The sequence below is a fragment of the Oreochromis niloticus genome, linkage group LG3 (genome assembly GCF_001858045.2).
Source record: "Oreochromis niloticus isolate F11D_XX linkage group LG3, O_niloticus_UMD_NMBU, whole genome shotgun sequence".
Classification (NCBI taxonomy): domain Eukaryota; kingdom Metazoa; phylum Chordata; class Actinopteri; order Cichliformes; family Cichlidae; genus Oreochromis; species Oreochromis niloticus.
The window spans coordinates 82,038,730-82,064,004 of record NC_031967.2 but is presented as its reverse complement, the minus strand read 5'-3'; the positions used below and the strand labels follow the sequence as shown (position 1 = coordinate 82,064,004).

The window sequence follows — 25,275 nt, the reverse complement described above, 5'->3', positions numbered from 1 at the left end:
ACAGACATGAGAAGACTTCAAGACTCTGCACAGAGTCAAACAGAAGCTTGGATTGGACTGTACAGCGAGCCAGGAGGAGCCAACAGGAGGTGGCACTGGTCTCTGTCGGGGGAGGAATACACTGAAAATAAGACCTGCTGGGGAGCTGGAGAGCCAAATGATCAACCATATCCCGAGAACTGTGTGATGACAAGCATGGCGTGGATAGATTTCCCCTGTACTTACACATTACAGTTCATTTGCTATGACGGTGAGAGTATGTGGACAGTAAAATGATGAAACAATATTTAATAATGTTAAAATCTAGTTTATAAGCTGTGTTATATCATATGTTCCTGAAAGACACAGTTTGAAGAATGAGAGAAATTAGTTGATAAAGATGTTTTTGTGTTTTTCTGTTGACCCGACAGAAACAATGAAAGACAACAAAACCTTTCATTTGATTAAGACGTCTGTGAACTGGACTCAGGCTCAGAACTACTGCAGACAGCATCACACCGACCTGGCCAGTGGACTCGATCAGATATACAGTGAAGAGTTTAAGAAGCTGCAGAAGTCTGAAGGCTCTACAATGAACTTGTGGATCGGCCTGTTCAGAGACAGCTGGAGGTGGTCAGATGGGAGTAACTTCTCTTTCAGATACTGGGGCATGGACTCATTTAATGATGGACTAAACAACAGGACATGTGCTACGACTCTGTTAGAGAGATCAGGAAGATGGAGCTCTGCTGGATGTGACCAAAGAAAGCCTTTCTTCTGCTATGATGGTGAGTTTACACAGATTTATCTCAGCTGTTTGTTTAGTAGATAAACCGCTGGAATCACTGAGAGGATTTATTTCTGCATGTATGTTGAACTTCTGTCAGAGGTGAAGATGTTTAGCTGATGGTTGGAACAGAGATTTCTCTGTAGAGCAACTGCTTCATCTGAAGAATCACTGAAATGCTTTCTTCTGTTCTTCCAATGAAACTGGACCAAACATCCACATACTTGAAGTTCAGATTTAACTGAGTTCATGTTTTCTCTGATTTTATGGCAGATAAACTGATTCTGATCAGAGAAAACAAAACCTGGGAGGAAGCCTTGAATTACTGCAGACAGAAACACCATGACCTGGTTTCAATCAGCAACCCTGAGGAGCAGCGATGGGTCCAGGAAAGAGCCAAAAATGCCTCGACTCCTTTTGTGTGGCTGGGACTGCGATACGGCTGCACTGCACGTTTGTGGCTTTGGGTCACTGATTATGTAGTGTGCTATGAGAGGTGGGCTTCAGGGGGAAGGACTGAAGACTGTGACATGTCTGCAGCCATGACCACAGGAGGGCAGCACGAGTGGGTCAGTCAGAGGGAAAATGAGACATTTAATTTTATTTGTATAAAACACTGAGGTTTAAACCTAAAGTCACTTCTTAGCTGCACATGTAGATTTTCTGGGGTGAACTCTGTGTTTCTGCTCAGTGTTTACAGTCTCTGGGTTTGAAATGGGAGAAAAATGACCAACAGATTATTACCTGCAGGTTAGATATGTGCAGAGAGCAGTCTGTGTTTCATTTCCTCTCCTTTACCAGAGTCAGGAACATCTTGGTTTCTTCCTTCATTGTTGCTGGATTGGTTCATTATTAAACTGTAGCAGGATATTTGTTTAGATTTAGTTCAGATATCCTCTTCAGCCCCAAGGGGGTTTCTGAGCTTCCTGTTCGAAAATGCAATGCCTAAATTAAATTGATTATTTCTCTGCAATCACAAACTCTGTCCTTACAATCTTGGTATCAAAATGAAGCTAACACTTGGGACATTTAATCAGAGGTGTAAATATTAAAGCAGATATTACTGTGTCAAAGTTACTGAGACTGGAACACAGAAAAAGTAAGTAGATTTTATTTTCGCGTAATTTTTTTTTGTAATTTTTAGCATATAACCCTTTTAAAAATATGGCTCAGATCATATTTGGTTCCAGAAATCCAGTAACCAACATATAAGCATAATCTATGCAAAGATTTGTGTTTCTAAAGTAAAACAGTGAAAAACTACAGCCCTGTCAATACATGAATATCCAGACGTTGTACAAAAATGTCCAATTTTGGCACACAATTGGACACCATGCCAGTTTATTTTTTTTAGGTATTAAAGAGCAGAAATTAATAAATTTTATTAACAGGCCTAAAAATGCTTTTTTTTTAAAATATATTTTTGAAGAATTAACCACACATTAACATGTAATGGCCCTTTTCTGCTGTGCGCTTCATTGGCCTCTGGTCCTTTAAATTCTGATGGGCTGTAACCTTGGTTTCTTTTGGTCAATTTGCATGATTGACACCTCTTTTTAATCGTTTTAGCCAATAGATTCAAAGTAACGATGCCACGTTCACGTCATTTCAACCAATCAGACGTTGTAATGCCAAAATCCACGTGTGTCCAAATTTATTGCATGTGGCGTCTGTCCAGTCACGTGTCTGTAGGTGGGTCTAAAATGGAGGTTGTTGACGGAAAACAGCTCTGATGCGGCTAGGTTGGCATGGTAATTACCGGCTATCACATGGCTACCGCTGTTCCAGATCTACTGGCGTTTAGATCAACTGGCGTTGGTCGAACAGATGTGTGGCAGACTTGCGTTTCAGGAGCTGCTACCGACAAAACAGCAAAAAAAAACGCCAAATATGTCATCCGTGACACTTGTGAGGTTATCTCAAACACACTCCGTCAGTCTTGATGCCATTGAACAACAAAATGTTTAAAAATGTGGCGAGTTTACCTGGTGATAGCCTCATGCTCGACACGATCGCGAAAACAGCAAACAATTAACACCACGCCGGTGTTGTTCACAGGACAGCGAGAATAAACGATCGGGAGACTCTTGTCGTCGTTATCGTTCCCCTCGCACGTCTTATTTCTCCGGTTTCAGCGTTTTATGCTCAAAACTACAGCGTGCAGTTTACTTTGTGTGCACTAACATGGACTCGAATCAGCCAGCGCCACCTCTGGCCAAGTGCCACAGCCCACAGCCAGATCAACTTGTGACACACATCTGCAGCACGTTTGAATTTGTTTCATGCACAATATACATTTGTACCTTTCAAGTCTGTCTGTTTGTGCGTCATGCAAATAAACCTTCGAAATGAATGAAATGATATCATGTATTTATTATTGACCTACATTTGTACAAAATGCCAAATTATGTAAACAAAGTCATAAGAATCACCACCCTCGTACATCATGATATCAATACCTTTGCCCATTAGGAAAATGTCGTGAACAAATATATATGACACACTAATATCTCACCAGTGTTGTAACATCGCATGTTGTTAGCATAGTGTGCCTGTGTCTTTTCTCTGCAAACGAACATTTCAGAGTTGGTTGTTATATACAGTCTGTATAAGTGTGGTCAATCTAATAAAGATCCGTAAGGAGATGGCAGTTACGCTGAATGTGCAGCAGTTACACAGTGATCAGTAATAAACAGTCTCCAAAACTTGCATATAATCCTCAATTTGGAACCCATCTACTGACTACCACATAGCAGCTGGAGCAGTCTCCAAGGCAGGTCAGTCCACTGCTGCCACCTGTGGCCAAGTACCATAGCCCACTACTAGATTAACTTGTGACACACATCTGCACCTGCTGCTATGATCACATTGAGTAAAGGCTGAGTGGCTGCACTTACACCTGGTACACCCAAATCCACCCACAAACATGTTGAAAGATGCAATGCCAGCAATGTGGATTGTCAACACTAAAAACAACCAGTAGGCAAAGACAATTCAATTTTTTCTGTTTATTTAGCACCCGCTACATCTGTAGTCGCCTTCTGCAGAGGGGAAGTCCACACACACTGTGTGGTACCACTTCCCACAGAAGGTGCATTCAATCCGCAAGAAAAATTAGATTGTCAGAGTCATTCATCTGAAGTCAGGCTCTTGAGTAAAGCAACCAAACATGTTACAGTGTGCAGATACTGCATATTTCTGTGCAACAGTCTTATCTGTGAATCACTTGACGTTTTCATGCATCCTTTAGGTGCTCTAGTGTCTTTAAAGTGCAAAGGCATGCAGGTCACCTCAAGTATAATTCCTCTGTTGGTGCATCAAAGAGACATGTCACCCAGTGATATGAAGCAACCCAGTCAAGGTGCTACCATCTGAGGTATTGATTTCAACATCTTACCCAGTCATCGGTTTCTGCACCTGAGCTTCCCTCACCACAGGCACGACATAGCTGGGAAATGTCATCTAAAAATACATGTCACAATGAGGATATACACAGAAATATGTTTAAATGGAGGTCCAAATGCCGTTTCTCGGGTATACCTGAGTTTTGGATCAGAGAGAGCGCTATGTCCAGTCTGAGCCTGGCAACCCCCTCCTTGTCAACAGGGTACAGTATTTTGGTCCCCGAAAGTATTTGTTCTGCAAGCTGAACATTGTCTACTCATTAGAATCTGTCCATTCAGGTACAATACGCCATGAGCATTTTACCTACCTTGCATACAAACACGCCACAGGATGTTAGGTCCTGCTGTTTTGGATGGGCAACAGTTGAGCACGTCCATTTGCCGATGGCTGGACATCGTCTCCTAACCAGAGCTCTGTGGAAAAAAAAAAAAGAAAATAACCCAACAGGTACTGAATGTTATTCAGTGCAGCAGCCTTATGTAATTCACATGTACAAGTCAGAAAAATGACTGCTGTGGTTAACATTAGCCTTTTTTGCTTACCTTGTGACATCCCTGCACTTATTCATTTGTGCTTGTGTTGCCCCAAATGGATCAACAAAGACAACCCGCATCTCTTTTAGATACATTATCTTGAAAAACAAATGGGGATCATGTTAAATCTAGTAATTCCACTTCAAATTCTCATGGTTGTGTGATTCTTACAATGAGTGTCCAGTGTCTGTTGTCACAGACTGCCCCAGCTGCCACGTCATAATTCAGCAGATCAAGCTACAAAGTGAAGATCTTGGAATTAAATCATGGATAGTCTTATATGAGAATGTTTAAATGTCAAACCCAACTCACCTTTCTGAAACCCTTTGTGGACCCCTGCCAAACTGAGGTCATGAAATAGGAGTCCATAATCAACGCAGCGTGTTGTCGCCCCACCAGTGTCAAATAGGCATTTATGATCTAGGAGCACAAACGGTACATTGTCATTTCCTTCCAATAAGGTGACCACTCATTTGGACAATATCTACATACCTCACTTTCCAACTCTTTCCCAGGGGCCAAATCAGCAATGTTTTCTGAAAATAGCTTGTAAGGCCCAATTTTGGACCACAGCACCTTTCCCCTTTCTCCAGCCCAGAGTTTGGTTATTACTGTGAAGACAATATTGTCAGGCACTTGTCAGACATCTCATTTGTTCATTGTCTGCTTACTCACCATTTTCGGGGTCACAGCAAGACTGTACCAGTGATGGCCCCTCGCAGGGAGGCGGTGACACTGGTGGGGCTGATGGCCCCTCACAGGGAGGCGGTGACACTGGTGGGGCTGATGGACCCTCACAGGGAGGCGGTGACACTGGTGGGGCTGATGGACCCTCACAGGGAGGCGGTGACACTGGTGGGGCTGATGGACCTTTGCAGGAAGCAGACAAGTTCTTCAGTTTTGCTGGGACCCTCTCCTCAGGCTGGAAGTAGTGCGTCAGTTGGTCGATGTTGACCTTCAGAGTCCTCTTGCCCTTCTCTGAAACCAAGTCAGCACTTTTGCCTTCCAGCTCCACAATCTTCAAGGGTCCCAGCATATCAGCATCCAGTTTGCCACCTTTTCTCTGTTCTTGCCTCACATTTTTGCGCAAAACCAGGTCTCCCACCTGAAAGCTATCCTCCTCTCCCCTTTTTGCCTTCCCCCTGCGGATTTTGTCTTGGGTGGTTCTAACATTTTTGGTCACTTCAGCGTATACCACCTCCTGGGATTGTAGGCCCTCACACACGTCTTCATTTGAAATGATTTTTGTGACCATGTCTTCTGTAATCTGCCAGAATAGAATAACTGAGCAACTGGATTAGGATTGCAACATTTTCTCTGTTGTGAATTACACTATTTTACCTTGTATTCCTTTGGGATCTCTGATGGATACCTTGCCTCTCTGCCGAACATGAGGAAATATGGGCTGTATTTTGTCGTCAGCTGCTTTTTTGTCCTCAGTCCAAACATGGTGGACTGCAGATATTTGTCCCAGTTCTTGGGCTCGTCACTCACCAGTTTATTGAGGGATCTGAAATGTGAATTCATAAGAACAAGATACCAAATTCCCAGCATTGTGACATAGTTACAGCACAAAATATAAATGACAGTATTGTACCTCTGGATTGTGCCATTTAATCTCTCCACCAAGCCATTGGTTTGGGGATGGTATGGTGAGCAGAGGCTTCTTTGGATGCCCAGGGTTTTACACAAGCCATAGTTGACCTTGAAAAGGAGATCACATTAGTCATTCAAGCTTACATTCCATATCTGCTTGAGCTATTAATACCTTACCTTGTTGCAGAACTCTGAGCCCTGGTCTGTTAGCAGTCTTTTAGGTGCACCAAATTTGTAGAAAAAATCCAGAATACAACTGGTGACCTCATCTGCAGTTTTGTTTTTCAGTGGGTAGGCCTCTGCCCATTTGGTGAAGTAGTCAACCATCACACAAATATACTGATTACCACCATCCGTTAAGGTCAGTTTACCCACAAGATCCATTCCAACGAGCTCAAAGGGCTCTGTGACCTGTGAGGGGGGTAAAAAAAAGAACATGTCACATTTGATGTATTTGGACAGTATCACATATTCTGTGTTACTGTACCTCGATTGGAATGTATCCTTTCTTTTCCTTAATATTGGCCCGCTTACACTGGCATTGTGGGCACTGAGCAACCTATTGACAAATGGAGTAACATTACATGCTAATAATCAGCAAAATGCCTTAGAGCTGTAGGTAATATGGGTTGGTCAGGAGCAACAAAGTACACACAAAAGACAAACGAACAACAGCAACACAAACAAACAGAAAAGAGGGGGGGAGTTTTGGGGTTTCCAAAATGGGTTTGAGGCTCATTTAGACAAAATGTGCTCACCCATTTTTTAATGTCTCCCTCCATGCCAGGCCAGTAATAGTGTGCCATGATAGCACTGTGGGTCTTCTCCCATCCACAGTGTCCACCAAAGTGGCTGGAATGAAATTCCTCAAAAATATCATTTGCCTCTTTGGCAGAGCAGACCACTTTCGCCAGGTTCTCAGTTTTGTTCTTCTTCTGCCTGCATACATAATACAGGTCTCCATCTACATTAAGCATGTAAGGCAAGGAAGGAACACACAGGAAATAAAAAAAGAAATGGTCACATTACAGCACAATACTACACTGTGATGGTTTACATGACATTATCCATTGTACTCACCATTTATCCTGAAGGTCTCAGCTCTTCTCTTGATTGTATATCTTTCCCTGCTGGTTGATCCTTCAGGATAGCGATTATGGAGTTTGAACTCCAGAAGCTCACTCACAATTTTGGGATCCATTTCCCTCACCTACACCTGTCCACCTATCTACCTACTCCACTGTACCACAAACACACAGACTCAAAGCCACACCAGACACACCAACTAGCACACCTCAGTCACTCACTTTCAGAAATCCACTCTCTCACAAGCTCTTCTCAACCGCACTGGCTATAGTTGCCTTCTAATCACTGTGTAACTGCTGTAAAGTCACTAACTGCTATCACCTCACAAAACCCACAAATGTTGGTTGTACTCACTATGCTTATATAGGCTGCATAGAACTACCAATTCTCTCCAGCTGTGCTGCTTAATGACCTATACTGGCTACCAGTGTTCCTGGCAAACACCACATGGTTGCCTCAAGTGACTCCAGTTGCCCAATTGAAATATACAGAATCATATTCTGACAAGGTGTGTTGTGGGCACACTAATGACATATTTCTATGTAATCTGTGTGTGCAGTACATATTTTTTTGTGTGTAATAACATAAACAAAAGGAGTTATGATGTCTAAAACGTCATGTATATGATGAGATGTAAATGGATACACAATTGTGTTTCATGTGGTTGCATGGTTTATGGGACAGAACAGACAACATTGACATCACAAATGTATTGTGCAGGAAACAAATTCAAACGTGGTGATAGGACCAGCTGAAGATCTGTGTCATAAGTATATCTGGCTGGATAATGAACAGAAAAAATTGATCCGTGTTGTCTTTGCCTACTGGTTGTTTTTAGTGTTGACAATCCACATTGCTGGCATTGCATCTTTCAACATGTTTGTGGGTGGATTTGGGTGTACCAGGTGTAAGTGCAGCCACTCAGCCTTTACTCAATGTGATCATAGCAGCAGGTGCAGATGTGTGTCACAAGTTAATCTAGTAGTGGGCTATGGTACTTGGCCACAGGTGGCAGCAGTGGACTGACCTGCCTTGGAGACTGCTCCAGCTGCTATGTGGTAGTCAGTAGATGGGTTCCAAATTGAGGATTATATGCAAGTTTTGGAGACTGTTTATTACTGATCACTGTGTAACTGCTGCACATTCAGCGTAACTGCCATCTCCTTACGGATCTTTATTAGATTGACCACACTTATACAGACTGTATATAACAACCAACTCTGAAATGTTCGTTTGCAGAGAAAAGACACAGGCACACTATGCTAACAACATGCGATGTTACAACACTGGTGAGATATTAGTGTGTCATATATATTTGTTCACGACATTTTCCTAATGGGCAAAGGTATTGATATCATGATGTACGAGGGTGGTGATTCTTATGACTTTGTTTACATAATTTGGCATTTTGTACAAATGTAGGTCAATAATAAATACATGATATCATTTCATTCATTTCGAAGGTTTATTTGCATGACGCACAAACAGACAGACTTGAAAGGTACAAATGTATATTGTGCATGAAACAAATTCAAACGTGCTGCAGATGTGTGTCACAAGTTGATCTGGCTGTGGGCTGTGGCACTTGGCCAGAGGTGGCGCTGGCTGATTCGAGTCCATGTTAGTGCACACAAAGTAAACTGCACGCTGTAGTTTTGAGCATAAAACGCTGAAACCGGAGAAATAAGACGTGCGAGGGGAACGATAACGACGACAAGAGTCTCCCGATCGTTTATTCTCGCTGTCCTGTGAACAACACCGGCGTGGTGTTAATTGTTTGCTGTTTTCGCGATCGTGTCGAGCATGAGGCTATCACCAGGTAAACTCGCCACATTTTTAAACATTTTGTTGTTCAACGGCATCAAGACTGACGGAGTGTGTTTGAGATAACCTCACAAGTGTCACGGATGACATATTTGGCGTTTTTTTTGCTGTTTTGTCGGTAGCAGCTCCTGAAACGCAAGTCTGCCACACATCTGTTCGACCAACGCCAGTTTTCAAAGGTTTATTTGCATGACGCACAAACAGACACAATTGAAAGGTACAAATGTGTTGTGCATGAAAGGAATTCAAACGTGGTGCAGATGTGTGTCACAAGTTGATCTGGCTGTAGGCTGTGGCACTTGGCCAGAGGTGGCGCTGGTTGACTCGACTCCATGTTAGTGCACAAAGTAAACTGCACGCTTTAGTTGTGAAGCAAAAACGCTGAATTCGGAGAAATAAACCGTGCGAGGGGAACGATAACGACGACAAGAGTCTCCCGATCGTTTACTCTTGGTGTCCTGTGAACAACATCGGCGTGGTGTTAATTGTTTGCTGTTTTCGCGATCGCGTCGCGCGTGAGGATATCACCAGGTAAACTCGCCACATTTTTAAACATTTTGTTGTTCAACAGCATCAAGACTGACGGAGTGTGTTTGAGATAACCACACAGGTGACACATTTGGCGTTTTTTTGCTGGTTTGTCGGTAGCAGCTCCTGAAACGCAAGACTGCCACACATCTGTTCGACTAACGCCAGTTGATCTAAACGCCAGTAGATCTGGAACACCGGCGAAAATAACGGAGAAAATCGGGACGGTAAGGCAATTTCTGTCTTAGCGCAGTTGCGCAGCTGTGTGTTTTTGTGGTCTTCTTTTGCGGCTAATTCAATGAATTTTCGTCTGATCGCGGTGAAACTTGGTATGTTTAGTCAGTGATAGCCCTGGAAGCTAACCAGCCTATTTTTAACCGGTTACATGAAGTGTGAAGAATTTCTGGTTCGGCTTTGCGTGTTTAGCGGACTTCTGCGCATTTACGTAACTGCTTGTTTAATCGCGGCTTGTTTTCGGTGTGTTTGGTGGTTGTAGAAATGGTTTATATGACATTTTAGCTGAGATTCTGAGGTTTCTGTGGATACCACACATGTCCGGATTTATATTTCTCAACCGGCGTTATAACCGATTAAACGTGATCTCCTCCTTTTTGCCCCCAATGCCGGGGGCGTGGGGGAGAAGAGGATATGGTGATGGTTTGAATGTTTCTGCTTCATGTGCTGTAAATCTTTGTATCACATCATTGTATCCTCAGCTTGAATTACAAAGCCTGTCACTAAAAGCAGGTAAGACCATGTTTGTGTCATGACTCCGTATGAGCTCTATAATCTGATTATGTGTTCATGAAACCTTCATTTAATCAAGTCTGTCACTGTTACAGCTTTCACATGAGCTAACACAAACAGCGCCACCTAATGATAAAACCAGTTAACATCAAACTAACATGTAGCTCCATGACATTTCCACAGTGTAGATATGCAAAAACTGGAAAGGAGTATTTCACATTACAGTGGAGAAATTTTTGGTTGTGTTTACTTTGCAGAATTGTTTGAATTCAGACACATTGGAGGTTTTTCAAGTTCATCCCAAATAAACCTGATCTGATTCAATCTGATTTAGACTTTCACTTGGACACTCCAAAACCTTCATTTTGTTTATTTGAGCCATTCACAGTTGGACTTGCTGGTCTCTCTGAGTAACCTGAGTGCTCTTGAGTTTCAGGACATAAACTGATGTTTGGACATCCTCCTTCAGGATTTCTGAGAGCAGAATTCATGTCATCCTGAAGCAGCAGAGCAGCCCAGACCATCACATCACATCTGACTGCTGCTGTGATTGTTCTTTTTATCAAATGCTGTTAGTCTGATGTCTGATGTAACGCGACTCAAACCTTCCATAAAGTTCAGCCTTTGTCTTCAATCCACAGAAGAGTTTCTGAGGAGAATCATCCAGATGTTTATGGCAGATAAGGGATGAGCCTTTGTGTTGTTTTTGCTGAGCGGTGGTTTTCTCTTTTTCTCCACTCAAATAGAAATCCTATTTTTCCAAATTTAAATAAACAGTTTTATAGCTGAATTTCTGGGTCACCTCATTTCACTAGAAGTTCCCAGTCAACCAGATCACAGACTTTCAATGGTGGACAGTCGGGATGTACCACTGTCAGAGGGCTGTTGTAGAACAGTCCAACTGATGATAGGTTTATTTTTTCAGTCAGCTATAAATCCATGACTTTTGAACATGTTTGATGTCGCCTGGTCAACTATAAGTATGTAACCTTGGTTTCTGGTTGTTGTGGTCTTACCCGGTTTCTTTTGGCTGTGGCTGTACTTCAGCCTACAGTTTATCTTAAAAAGGCTTTTCCATAATAAACACCAACATGACAGGACAGTGTGCACTCAACTTTTATTTTGTTGACTTCTCAATGCACATGGCGCAGGGGCCGTCACACCATAAACACTCCCTCCGTAAACACGAGGTAGGAACCAAGGTTACTTTGCAAAAAAGTGAGGCGATTAACAATAAAGTCATTACATATATGTTAAACACAAATGTGTGAAAAATTACAAAATAATGTTGTATCATACATGTTTAATACTTACTGGACATGTTAAACATGGCCAAAAATAAATACATGTGCCATAACTACAGTTACAAACAGATTGTCGGTTGTAACAGAACAACTGTCAGGTTTCACCTTATTTCACACATTTATTCAACATTTATTTAACACTTAGATTTCAATCTTGAAATGTAATCATGAGTTGCATGAAAAATCAATATTAATTCAATTTCAGCTTTTCCCAAAAGTCTCTCATCAAGATGTTTTTGGCACATCTGAGATGAGCCTTTAGTTTAATCTTGGAATTCTGCCATGTGTGTACAAATGTTTTTACTTATTTTAGAATACAGTATTATGTCATTTTATAAGCAAATTAATTCTAAACCAAAATCAATTCTTTATTACCCTGTAAAGTAAATCCTATATTTAAAGAAAGAAAAATGTAAATGTAGTATTATAGTTAAACCTCTATTGTAACACTTATGTTTGGTAGACATTACCACTGTGTGGCTGTAACTGCAGCCATCACAAGTATATTCAGTCATTCTAAAATTAACATAAAAAATGTTAAAACTTGAATTATTTAAGTTCAGGGGACACTGTGCAGTGCTGGCCCAAGGATAGTTATCCTAACCCAGTGTGCTGGGTCAAACCAGTAACTCAACCCTGTTAAGTTGAAACAACCCAGCGTTGGCTCGGCCCACATTTGACCCAGCGTTGGGTTACTGATTGAGTCATATTTAACCCAGCACTTCTAAGCAGTAGCGGTTTTTGATACGGGCGACACGGGCAACCGCCTATGGCGTTATTTTTGTTTTTTTAATTTTTTTATTTTTATGCCACTATTCTGAGCGCACGTAAAATAAGTTTGCAGGTGCACAACTTGGATCTGCTGTACGAATCTTATGGATACACACTAAATGAAACAGTAATGTGCACGACTCCAGATTCTGATCCCTCATCCTAATATGGTCCCAAAAGGCTCACAAAAACCAACATAGTGATAGCAATAAAGCAAATGTTGAGGCTTCAAAATACAAAGTCCATAAACCAATGGCTGACATGGGTTTTATCATAGGGGTGATAATTATACAGATTTCAGTCTGTCTTAGAGATTTGATGTTCATTTACCTGCAGATGCCCTATACGTGCCTGCTCTGTGGTTTTCCACAATGCTTTGCACATCACTATTTAATACAGGTGAACTAAAACAAGTCATCTTTCTTTGTGAGAGGACAATATTAATGAAACAAACCTCAATGACATCATAGAGATCCCTAAAGATGCTCCTGCTGCTTCTCTTCCTCCTCATCCTAAGCTTCCTTCTCCTTGTCCTCGCCTTCCATCCAATTGTAATTCAATCTAATTGTATTTCTCCCCCTCCTCTTCCTCATTTTGTTGGAGCTGTGAACAGAATTAACGTGAATCTGGATTAATTTGTGCAAACAAGAAAAATCAGCTCTTCGGTCAGAGGTGCTCTTGTGATTTAAGCCGTGTAGAGTAGATTTATGTGTTGATGCTACCTGCTTCAGCTCTGGCTGCTGAGTGATCTTTACACCCTGGCTGGATTACAAACTTTAACAACGTGCTGAACTTTGGCCCAGCGTTGATACCTCTTGTTAGTATAATGACCTCTTCTTGGCTTAATGTATGATGGTGGATAAATGAAACGTACAAAGAAAATTTAACTATATTACAAATGGACATCTATCTTGGTAACATCAAATGACCGGAGCATAACTTGTTAGCTAGGCAGAAAAAAAGTTATACAGCAACAGTCAAAGACGCACCTTCTCATGTGTCACATTTCTATTCATTCAAAACACTTATGCATTGCTGTATTTCATACAGCTCTTACAGAATTCAGTACAGGCTGATGTGAGTATTTAATGTACGGCTCAGATCTACTGAATTTCAGAGTTTCTAGAGCAGACACAGAGTTCACGTCACAACAGGCTTCAGGCACCATTTTAGTGACTTTGTGGTGGACCACTAGAGGGCTCCACTCACACCCAGTGTTGAGGAAGTGTGTTCCTCTTTTTTGTGGCACGATATGAGCAGTTCTTTGTGGAGACGAATAAAGAAGGCGTGAGAACTGAGAGCTCTGTGTTGTTGATGCTTACCTCCACATTGGTGACCCCTGACTTGAGCATGCAACGGGCCGCAGATGACGCAGACTCCGCTATGGAGGCATCAGCGGCCGCCGGTCCTCCGCCTCCTGTTGCAGCTACATTCGCTGTGGCGCTGAAACTGCCGGACTTTTGGCTCCATGACCCCCCGTCATGGTTCGTACACGTGGAGGCTCAGTTCGCCCTTCGCGGCATCTCGGCTGACGACACGAAGTATCACCATGTGGTGGCCTCGCTCGACCCGCTGGCCACCCGTCGCGCGATGACGCTCCTTCGGGACCCACCCGCCCAAGGGAAATACGCTGCCCTTAAAGAGCTGCTTCTTCGGCGCTATGCCCTCTCCGACGCTGAACGAGCCGACAAGCTCCTCAACTTGTCAGGCCTGGGTGGCGGTACCGCGCTCGAGCTCATGGAGAACATGCTATCGTTGCTCGGGCCGGATGACGGGGGATTCCTCTTCGCCCACCTCTTCCTCCGCCAGCTACCGGCCGCCGTGAGAGCTGTCCTCGCAAACTCCCCGCTTCTGCCTGCGAAGCATTATCGCTCCCTGGCTGAAGAAGCGGATCGCATTCTCCTGGCTAGCCGCACTTTCAACGTTCACGCCCTGGCTACGGACTCGCCAGCGGCGCCTTCCACGCCTCCACCTGTCTTCCCCGGAGCATCCCCCCCTTGCTGATGGCAGGGATTGCTACACGCCGGCACCGCGGAAAGAACATCTGTTTCTACCATCAGCGTTTTGGCGACAGAGCGCGTCGCTGCCTGCCGCCTTGCGCTTTCACGGCCCAGGGAAACGGACCCGCCAGCGCGCCGTAGCAGCCGCGACCGCTGGCAATACAGAAAGGCTGCTCTTCATAGAGGACTCGCGCTCCGGGAGACGTTTTCTCGTGGACTCCGGCTCCCAGAAGAGCCTCCTTCCCCCTACCGCTGCCGACGGACTAGCAGCGAGCTGTGGGCCGCAGCTCCTGGCAGCTAATGGCTCTCCCATCAAAACGTTTGGGGAAAGGTTGGTGACTGTTTGTTTTCATGGCCGGGATTTCCAGTGGAACTTTGTTGTTGCCGCTAGCTCTGTACCTATTTTAGGTGCTGATTTTCTGTGCGCTCATGGACTGCTTGTCGATGTTGCTAACAGATGTTTAATTGATGCTCTCTCGTTTTCTTCGCTACCCTGTTTTACTCGGGCCGCCGAACCCCTGATTCAGGCTAATGTAGTGACCTCCGGGGATGCTTTTCAGCGTTTGCTTTCAGAGTTTCCATCGCTGTCTGTCCCTGATTTCTCTGGCACGGTAACGAAGCATGGGGTTGAGCATTATATTCCCACGGTCGGGCCCCCGGTGTTCGCGCGCGCGCGCCGCCTCGACCCCGTGAAACTGTCCGTCGCTCGGGAAGAGTTTGCAGCCATGGAGCGCCTTGGCATTGTACAGCGTTCGAACAGTGCATGGGCCTCTCCGCTTCACATGGTGCCCAAATCGGACGGTCGGTGGCGGCCATGCGGAGATTTCCGCCGTTTAAATAATGCCACGGAGAATGACCGTTACCCCATCCCCCACATTCAGGATTTTTCTGCCAATCTCGCCGGAACGTCGATTTTTTCTAAAATTGACTTGGTGCGGGGGTATCACCAAGTTCCCGTGCGCGCCGAAGACGTTCCTAAGACCGCTGTCATTACCCCCTTCGGCTTGTTCGAGTTTTTGCGCATGCCGTTTGGCCTGAAAGGTGCCGCCCAGACCTTTCAGCGGCTGATGGACTCAGTTTTGCGTGGGCTGCCGTTCGTTTTTGTTTATCTGGATGATATATTGGTGGCCAGCTGTTCAGCGAGCCAGCACGAGTCCCATCTGCGCCAGGTTTTCCAGCGTTTGGCAGCGCACGGCCTGATCATCAACCCTTCCAAGTGCCAGTTTGGGTTGCCTGTTCTGGATTTCCTCGGGCACCGCATTTCCGCTGAAGGTGTGGTTCCGTTGCCCGACAGAGTCCAGGCCGTTTCAGCTTTTCCGCGCCCGATGTCGGTTAAAGCGTTGCAGGAGTTCTTGGGGATGATAAATTTTTACAACCGCTTTCTCCCCAGAGCTGCCCACCTGCTACAGCCACTCTATGCTGCCTTAAAAGGTAAAACAGCCAAAGATCCGGTTGACTGGCTGCCGGAACGCGTCCATGCGTTTTCCGCAGCCAAGTCTGCGCTGGCTGACGCCGCCCTGCTGGCACACCCGCTTCCGTCGGCGGAGATCGCGTTGACCACCGACACGTACGACGTGGCAGTGGGTGGGGTGTTGGAACAGCGGGTTTCAGGTCTCTGGCAACCGCTCGCCTTTTTTAGTCGTACGCTCCGGGATGCCGAACGCAAGTACAGTGTTTTTGACAGGGAGTTGCTGGCCCTGCACCTCGCCACACGACATTTTCGTTTTTTCCTCGAGGGTCGCAACTTTACTGCGTACCTTGACCACAAACCTTTGACGTTTGCGTCCACGACAGCGGCGACGGTGGCCAGAGCATTTTTGTCGACGTGGGTTTCACGTTTTGGTCCCCCTGCTGACATTACCTCGGACAGGGGCCCCCAGTTTGTTTCTGAGCTTTGGTCTGCCATGGCTGACGGCCTGGGGGTCAAGGTCCATCGCACCACAGCATACCACCCGCAAGCTAACGGGATGTGCGAACGGTTTCACCGGTCTCTTAAGGCTGCGCTCCGGGCTTCCTTAACAGGTGGCGACTGGGTCGACCGTCTTCCGTGGGTTTTGCTGGGATTGCGTAGCGCGGTTAAAGAAGACCTCGGGGTTTCCCCGGCTGAACTGGTCCTCGGCCAGCCCCTCCGGGTCCCCGGGGAATTCTTACCTGAGAGCCCTCCCCCATGTTTTGATACCTCTTTGTTGCCATTTCGCCCCCCAAGAGACTCATTTCCTGTTCCTGGTCCTGTGCACCACTGCCTGCCTGACACTTTTGTTCCCAGTTCGTTGGACTCTGCTCGTTTCGTTTTCGTCAGGCACGATGCCCATAGGACTCCGCTGCGTCCCCCATATGACAGGCCATACAGGGTTCTTAAACCAGGCAACAAACATTTCATTTTGGACTTTGGCGGTCGGCAGGAGGTTGTCTCTGTTGACAGACTTAAGCCTGCACATGTTATGCATGAGGATCAGGTGGTCCCGGCCCAGGCCCCTCGCCGCGGCCGCCCACCTGCCACCGGGCTGATGGATTCTGTTTTGTCCCCCAGGGGCGACCCACAATCAACGGAGTCCGAGTCTTCTGCAGCTTTTTCTGACCGCCAGTGCCAGCCTCGCTTCCGGGCTGGGTTGCCCTCTGTCAGTTCCCCACCCCCCGGTTCAGCCGTTCCGGCCGTTTGCTTAAGCCCCGGTCCTGGACTAGTTCTACTGGGTGTTCGGGGGGGGCATGTGTGGTGGACCACTAGAGGGCTCCACTCACACCCAGTGTTGAGGAAGTGTGTTCCTCTTTTTTGTGGCACGATATGAGCAGTTCTTTGTGGAGACGAATAAAGAAGGAGTGAGAACTGAGAGCTCTGTGTTGTTGATGCTTACCTCCACAACTTTAACAATATTAGAAATTTTAATATCGGTCTAGCTGACATTATGTTATGTACGCAGCACGCAATAAAACCACATGTTTTAGAAGCCAAAGGTTCAAATTAGCCGGGAGCACCTTCACTTAATTTTAACAGTGGTTTTGTTAGGAAAACAGTTCTGTATACCGATACTAAATTGCGTGAACGTCAACGGCTAACGTATCTAACATAGCTAACCGTTATTGTTAGCACAACATTAACAGCAAGCTACAATGACGAGTAAGAAAAACAAAAGAGTAAAAAGGTTTTAATGAAAATGTTTTACCTTTTCCAACAGTCCCAGAATCCAGAGCTTCAAAGACCAGCAGGTACTGAAGACTGTTATCCGTTTCGCTGTCACCGGCCGTGAGAAAGTGTTTTTTTCCCTAAGAAAGGTCAAAGGTCAAAGTGTGTGTTCATTACACTGACATTCTGTTTTGCAATTGTTATTTACTTGTATTTTATAATTTGACTTTACATACTGCTGGGTGGTTTGTAAAGTTTACAATAACTAGTATTATCATTATGCTATATTTTCAAAAATATTGTAATTTTTTGGTCAGCAGCTCACTGCTGAGTGACATTTCAGACACTGAGATTCACCCTATAGCTGTCAGCGATCATGCTCCTGTATCTTTAACACTAATGCACAAGAATAATACTACGCCAAGTAAAAACTGGAGATTTAATACATCACTGCTTAAAGATGAAGACTTTATTAAATATTTTAAAAAAGAGTGGACTTCATATTTAGACTTTAATGACACTCCCGGAACATCAGCTTCTGTTTTATGGGAAGCAGGGAAAGCTGTGATGAGAGGTAAAATAATTTCTTTCTCATCACATAAAAAGAAAAAAGAAAACAAAATATTCAGGAATTAGAAAAAACATCAAATCACTAGAAGAAGCCTACGCGTCCCACCAAGATCAGGAAACACTGAACAAAATACGCAAAACAAAACTAGAATTAAATGACATAATTGATAAAAAAACAAAATTCTTAGTACAAAGACTACGCTTACAAAATTATGAACATAGTAATAAATCCGGTCAGTTTCTAGCAAACCAGCTAAAAATAAATAAAGAAAAAACAACTATATGTGCTGTTCAAGATTCATCTGGGAACACAATATATGAACCGAAACAAATAAACAACATTTTCAGGGATTTCTATAAAACGTTGTATTCACCACAAATAAACCCATCTAAAAAGGAAATTGATCAGTTTTTAGACAACATAACTCTCCCAAAATTATTAGACACTCAAGCAATGGCACTGGATTCGCCACTGACATCAGGTGAACTCCAGGAAGCCCTGATAAGTATGCCCAATAATAAGGCTCCAGGTCCAGACTGCTTTCCTGCAGAATTCTACAAAGAATTCTGGACGATTCTAGCACCAGTTTTTTACAGAACATTGTTGGAAATCAAAGAAAATGGCAGACTTCCATCAACTATGAATTCTGCAAACATTAATCTGCTGCTAAAACCAGGCAAAGACCCTGTATATCCCTCAAGCTATCGTCCAATATCCCTTATAAATGTAGACCTTAAAATAATCTGCAAAGCTCTCTCGAAGAGACTAGAGAAAATAACCCCCCTCTTAATTCATCCTGACCAAACTGGTTTCATAAAAGGTAGGCACTCATCAACAAATACACGTAGATTACTTAATTTGATAGACTACTCATACAGTAAAAATCTTGAAACTACAATATTTTCTTTAGATGCAGAAAAAGCGTTTGACAGAGTTAACTGGAAATTTCTATTTGCAACTTTACATAAATTTGGTTTTGGATCTTCTTTCATCAACTGGTTAAAAATATTATATAATTCCCCAACAGCTTGTGTCAGAACAAATGACCAGACATCCTCCAGCTTCTGTCTCCTGAGGGGCACCAGGCAGGGATGCCCACTCTCCCCTTCACTGTTTGCAATTTTTATCGAACCACTAGCAGCAGCAATTAGACAGAATTCAGTAATTAAGGGCATAAAATGCAAGAACGTGGAACATAAAATCAGCCTTTATGCGGATGATGTGTTACTCTTTCTCCAGAATTCACAAACCAATATCTCTGGGGTGATTGAACTGATAAACTCTTTTGCAAGAATATCAGATTACTCAATTAACTGGTCAAAATCTACAGTCCTTCCGATTAATTGCTCCTTCCATAATTCCTCTTCTACTCCACTGCAATCGGGAAATATAAAATATTTAGGTATTAATGTTTCTCCCAAGCTTGCAGATCTAACTAAATTAAACCATATCCCACTTTTAAAGAAAGTAGAAGGTGATCTGGCTAGGTGGAAATGCCTACCCATATCACTCATGGGAAGGGTTGCCGCTATAAAAATGATGGTATTACCAAAAATAAATTATTTATTCTCAATGATCCCAACTAAACCGCCGCAAGATTGGTTTAGATCTCTAGATTCATATATGTCCAAATTCCTTTGGAAAAATAAGCCCCCACGTATAAGCTTAAAAACACTACAAAAGACCAAGGATAAAGGAGGATTAGAACTACCTAACTTTCAGCACTACTTCTTAGCCAACAGGCTTCAGTTTATCTCAGGATGGCAAAAACATACCCTCTTAGATGAACCTTGGCTAGATGTAGAACAAGCACTTTGCAATAATCTAGAGATTTCAGATCTACCATTTATCAGCTCAAACATCCAACGACATGAATGCTTCAAAAGCATCAACATCAGCTCCTCTCTGACAGCATGGTGGGAGTTTCTGAAGTTGACAGAGTCTTCATTAATCCCATGCAAACGTACACCTATCTGGGACAACCCTGACATATTACAAAACAATAATATGATAAACTTTTCAGATTGGAGTAGTAAAGGAATCAAATATTTAGAACATATACTAGAAGGAACAGAATTTATTTCATTTGACAGACTAGTTACACAATATGGGATCAACAAGAAAAGATTTTTAGAATATCAACAAATTAAATCCATAGTAAAAAAGAGATTTAAACCGGGTCAAGTTGAACTACAAACACCAAAAAGCGTGGTTCAATTTCTTACTCTTAAAACCCCCAAATTACTATCCAAAATATACAGAATGCTTTCTAAAACAGATGAATCAATATCACTTCCTATTGCAAAATGGGAAGCGGATTTATCAGTTAACTTTGACCAAAACTTCTGGTCTCAGATTTGCTTAAAAACTTTTCATCTAATTAGAAATCCCAGTCTTCAATTAATTCAATACAAATACTACATAGAGTGCACTATACAGGTCATCGGATGTTCAAGATGGGCTTTACGTCTACCAACAACTGCTCACACTGCCAAACCAATTCACCGGACAATTATATCCACGCACTTTGGTTCTGTCCACCAGTTCAGAAGTTTTGGCGCGAGATATGTGAAGACTTATCAAAGTGTCTGAAATGTAACATTCCAACTTCCCCTTTAGTATGTTTGTTGGGCAGCTTAGATAATGTCACTCCGGAAAAGAATATAGCCCATATGGTTTTCACTGCCCTATGCATAGCCAAGAAAACAGTCCTCATGAACTGGAAAAATAAAAATAATCTTAATTCTAACCAATATAGAAATTATCTATTAGATCACATTAGTCTTGATACAGCCTCTGCCACCACATCAGATCAATTGCTCTGGCTCCTTTGATCAGCTCCATCACCTAGTGGGGGTGGGGGGTCTTAGTTTGGTCCCACCTTCACTGTTGTGATTGGTGTGGGGTAGGGACAGGCTTAGGGCATCGGGGGGTTCCCGGGAGCATCTTCCTTGGGGGCTCAACCTGGGGTAGCGGTCATGGCCAATTAGGGCTCTGTTGGCTCTTAGGTGACGGTTTCCTCGTGGCTGCGTGCAGCAGGGCTAGGGGAGGGTCTGTGCTGACGGACGTGGGTTACTGACCTGGTAGCCTGGCTGCCCCTGGGTGGGTCCGGGATGGGCGTGAGGTTCTGGGTGCACTCCGTCTCTGGGCTGGGGCCCTGGCCAAGCCTCAGGAGCTTGGGTCCTGGTTGGTGTGTTGCCGGGTTGTGGGCGGGTGGGTGTATGGGGGCCCAGTCCTGGCGCAGGGTGCCGCCTGTGCATCGAACCACCTGGAGGGGCTCTTCAACTGGTGGGGGAGGTTGTCACATCCTGCAGGACCCTTTCTCTCTTCAGGAACTCTCTCTGCAGGAGGGGGAGATACAGGAGAGGTGGAGGAAGATCTCAGCCTGGGCGTCTATTGTCTTGTGTAGTCTGGAAGATGAGTGGATGATGGGGTGGGTGCAGTTTTCTCTGTGGTGGGGTCAGGTGGACTGTCCCGGGCTCTGTGGGGCCGGGCGGCGCTGCTGCACTGGGCCCCGGTCTGGATGGGCCTGGGCCCCCTTTCCCTGGCGGGTTGCAGAGTATGGGGGTGCCTACTGGGGTCAGCGGGGGAGCTGACCCCAGGGAGGGGTCACTTGCCCCTCCCTTCCTTCCCTCCCCATCTCCAGCTGCCTCCCTCTTCCCGTTCCACCACAATCACCCACACATGCAGGGCCTTGGGGTAGGGGTGTGTCACCAGGGTGCAGAGGAGACATCCCCCCCCTCTGTCCCCTTCTGGCTGCCTCTGCCTCAATTTTATCCCACAACTTAGACATTCACATTACTCACACGCTCATTACACATACATATAGGATCTTGGGGGTGGGGACGCTACACGGATTCCAATCACCATCAGGGTGTACACCTCACCCCTGGCGTCGCTGCCCACCTCTCAATTTTAAATACACGTAGACATTGAGGGCTAGCAGGAGGGCTATACGCTTACCTGCTGCTCTGGCAGGTAGCTCCATGCCCTCCTGGGTTTTAAATGCACCTTAGAACACACATACATCAACACTACATATGAGCGGGTGGAGGGAGGTTTGGAGTCTTCCTACACCCCCGTTCTCTGTGGCCTGCTGGAGCGGGGGGCTAGGAGGAGGAGTTGGCCGTCCGACTGGGGTCTGGAATGTGGGGCCTCCCTGCTGCTGCGGAGTCGGGGCGGTCTGCTTCTCCCCACCGCATGGAAAAGGGTAACACCACCTGGGTCTGGGTGCAGTTTCCCCCTCCAGGGGCAAGGGTACCTAGACCGGGGCTTAGAGTACGCTTGGGGAGTGTGATTGTGTGTACAGTGTCTCTCTATGTCTGTCTCCACGTTGGGTGAGTGTTGAGAGCATGAGGGTGGGAATAGATGTTTGTATCTGTGTGTGCCTGTTTGTCTGTGTCTATATGTCAGGTTGGGTATCAGACCCCACCTCTCTGGGGACATCTCAGGCCCTCCAAGGTTTGGAGGCCCATCTCCCCCACCACTTCCCCTGCCGGTGGCAGACGCCCTCAGACATCGGTGCATTGGTGGTTCTTTGTGTCCGGGGTGGGCGCCCAGGTACCACCGGCTCACTCCTTGGCGGCTGCTTATCGGGGCATGGAGCCTGGGGCTCGCTCGGGCCACTTCGGGGATGGGGTGCCCTCGGCCTCTCGGCCCGGGGCTCGGTCACTCAGGCGCAGCTGGCTGCCGGCGGAGCTCATGGGCACGTCACTGCAACCCCCCTGGCTTCTGCTCCGCGGCTGCTGAGTGACCCCTCATCTGGGACTCTCCTCAGCTCTTTCTGGGATAGTGGCGCGGCTGCCCCTCTGTAGGTCTTCCTTGGTCTCTTGTGTTCTGGGGCCTCTGGATGTCTGGAGTTTTGATCTCCTCCATACCTGCTTCATGCCCTGGAGGTCGGGCAGTGGCCCCCACACCCTCTAGCAGATCATTACATGAAGGAACCTTTTAAAAACAAGCGCGTTCATGCTCACAGGTGTACACACGGGTGATCTCACACACAAACTACACCCTTTTTGGCTCCTACCTCAAAGCACACTGTGCGCTGTCGATCTCACGTGCTGCACCATAATGTTTAATATTTAGTATTTACTGTCATATTCCCATAGATCATTGTGATCTTGTTTATTACTCTCGTCTTCTTCTGCTTGCTTTCTTTTTTCTTTCTCAACAGGTGATCCAGGTGATCGATATGTATTTTTTGTCTGCTTATTCTGTTGGTTTTTGTTTTTTGCCCTTTTTCCCCATCCCTCTTCTCAGGTTTTTTTTTCTTTCCCTCTTTCTTTCTCCCCTTTCTTTCCACCAGTCAAGTCTGTCCCGTATTCAGCAAGTGAAAATAAAATAAACAATAAAAGGTGAATCAGATGGACCATTACGGCAAGGCTGGGATGGTCCATTTGGTAAAGTAAATCCGTTGGGCATCTTTCTTCGCCTTTAGACAATAATTCTGATGGCAAAAGAACCAAACGGGACAGGTTAAAAAAAAGAAAAAAAAAAATATTGTAATGACCTGGCTGGGGTTGTTAGCCAGGTGCATTCTGGGTATTGTGTTGTCTGAGTTTTCTATCGTCCTGCTAGTTCCTATGTGTTGATTCGCATGTTGTGTTAGTGTTATGTAATGTAAGCCACAGTGGAGTTGATGTGTATTCTGTGGAGCGGGTTGAATTGGCATGGTTGGCTGACACCGCGACTCTATGTGGTGGGAGTGAGATAGAGGTTCAGTGTCAACAGCGTTACAGTTGTTGTTAAAAAAAAGAAAAGATGGTAAATAAACGACTGGTGTGAACCACTACTGCCTCCTGCTGGATCATTTGGGATTATAAGCCTGCTGTTGAGACGCTCGGGTCGCGCGGTGTATGGGACACGAGCGCTCTCCATTCGTGGCGGAAGATCAGCCGATAGCTGCTAGCGCCCGCTAGCCGTTTTAGCTAGTGAGCAGTTTAGCCAGTTCAGCTCTACTAACCCGCGGTCGTCACAATTGTTGTCAGAAGTGGGATCTATGAGTGTCTAGCAGACACTATGGAGCCGACCATAGGCGAATTAGAGCGTCTAATCCGAGACAACTGCTCGCTTCTGGAAAGCATGGCTGCCGAGACCCAGCGGAGGAGACCCGAGCTGGGCGGCCAGAGGCCACAGCGCGCCCCGGAACAGCCACCCCTGCTCTCCCGCAGCTGGAGGGGATTCCAGGGGCCGCACCACAGCTTCCTGGCAGGATGGCTGCTAAGCTACAGCACTACACTGGGGCGACGCAGCTGGAGCCGTACCTGGCCCAAGTCACGCTGGCTGCCACTCACAACGGGTGGGGTCAAGAAGAGACTGCCACCCACCTGGCGCTCGCACTGGAGGGCCCGCGCTCCAGGTTCTGCTGGACCTGCCCTAGTGGAGCAGCGTGACCTCCGGGCTCTGACCACGGCGCTCGGCAGACGATTCGGACACAGACCACCAGCCGAACAGAGCAGGGAGGAGCTGGCTCGCCGACGCAGACGCGAGGGAGAGAGCCTGGGGTCCTTTGCGGCGGACGTCCGCCTCTATGCCCGACGGGGCTATCCAACATTCCCAGGAGCGGCACGAGAGGAGCTGGGTCTCCACGCCTTCCTGAGGGGCCTCACACCGGAGAGGCTGCGACAGCATGTCCGGCTGTCATCCCCCGAGACCTGGAGAGGCATTGAGGGAGGCTGAGCGGGCTGAGGAGGTGCTGCGGGGCGAGCCAGTGACCCGGCGATCGGCCAGGGGGGTCGAGTGAGAGATGAGCGCGACCCAGTTGGACGAGGAGGAGGAGGCCAGACGAGCCCAACCAGAGGCAACCCCCGTCGGAGGCGCCGGACGGACTGTTGTTATCGGTGCGGGGAGCCCGGTCACCTCGCCCGGAACTGTCCTGCACCTAGTCCTCGGGCCCGAGTGACATCACCGACGGGAAACGGCCACGGGCGGGACAGTGAGGGAACCCCACCCCAATCGTTAAACCCTCTCCGTGACACTCATCCTGTGGTGGGCCGCTGTGGGTCCACCCGTGGACTATACCTG

At 45.9% G+C, this 25,275-nt stretch overlaps 2 protein-coding genes and 1 long non-coding RNA gene across 4 annotated transcripts in view; 1 reads left to right on the top strand and 2 right to left on the bottom strand.

The window, feature by feature from the left end:
* Positions 1-25,275, top strand: part of LOC100692238 (H-2 class II histocompatibility antigen, E-S beta chain) — a 488,804-nt gene that overhangs the window by 335,131 nt on the left and 128,398 nt on the right. The gene's annotated exons all lie outside the window — the stretch shown is intronic.
* LOC112846154 (protein diaphanous homolog 1) lies at positions 2,815-6,164 on the bottom strand. Its single transcript, XM_025905464.1, has 2 exons — positions 6,046-6,164; positions 2,815-5,971 (listed from the first exon to the last, which is right to left on the bottom strand). The coding sequence occupies exons 1-2, from the start codon at positions 6,151-6,153 to the stop codon at positions 5,372-5,374; spliced, it is 708 nt and encodes a 235-aa protein (XP_025761249.1). The 5' UTR covers positions 6,154-6,164; the 3' UTR covers positions 2,815-5,371.
* LOC112846165 (uncharacterized) lies at positions 13,079-17,836 on the bottom strand. Its single transcript, XR_003219011.1, has 2 exons — positions 17,722-17,836; positions 13,079-13,163 (listed from the first exon to the last, which is right to left on the bottom strand). It is a non-coding gene; the product is annotated as an uncharacterized LOC112846165 (long non-coding RNA).

Bases quoted from the DNA above. Each gene is read 5' to 3' on its own strand.
- LOC112846154 (XM_025905464.1), bottom strand. From the start codon at position 6,153: ATGTTTGGACTGAGGACAAAAAAGCAGCTGACGACAAAATACAGCCCA. The intron at 5,972-6,045 runs GTAAAATAGTGT...CTATTCTGGCAG, and splicing joins AGATCCCAAAGGAATACAAG to ATTACAGAAGACATGGTCAC.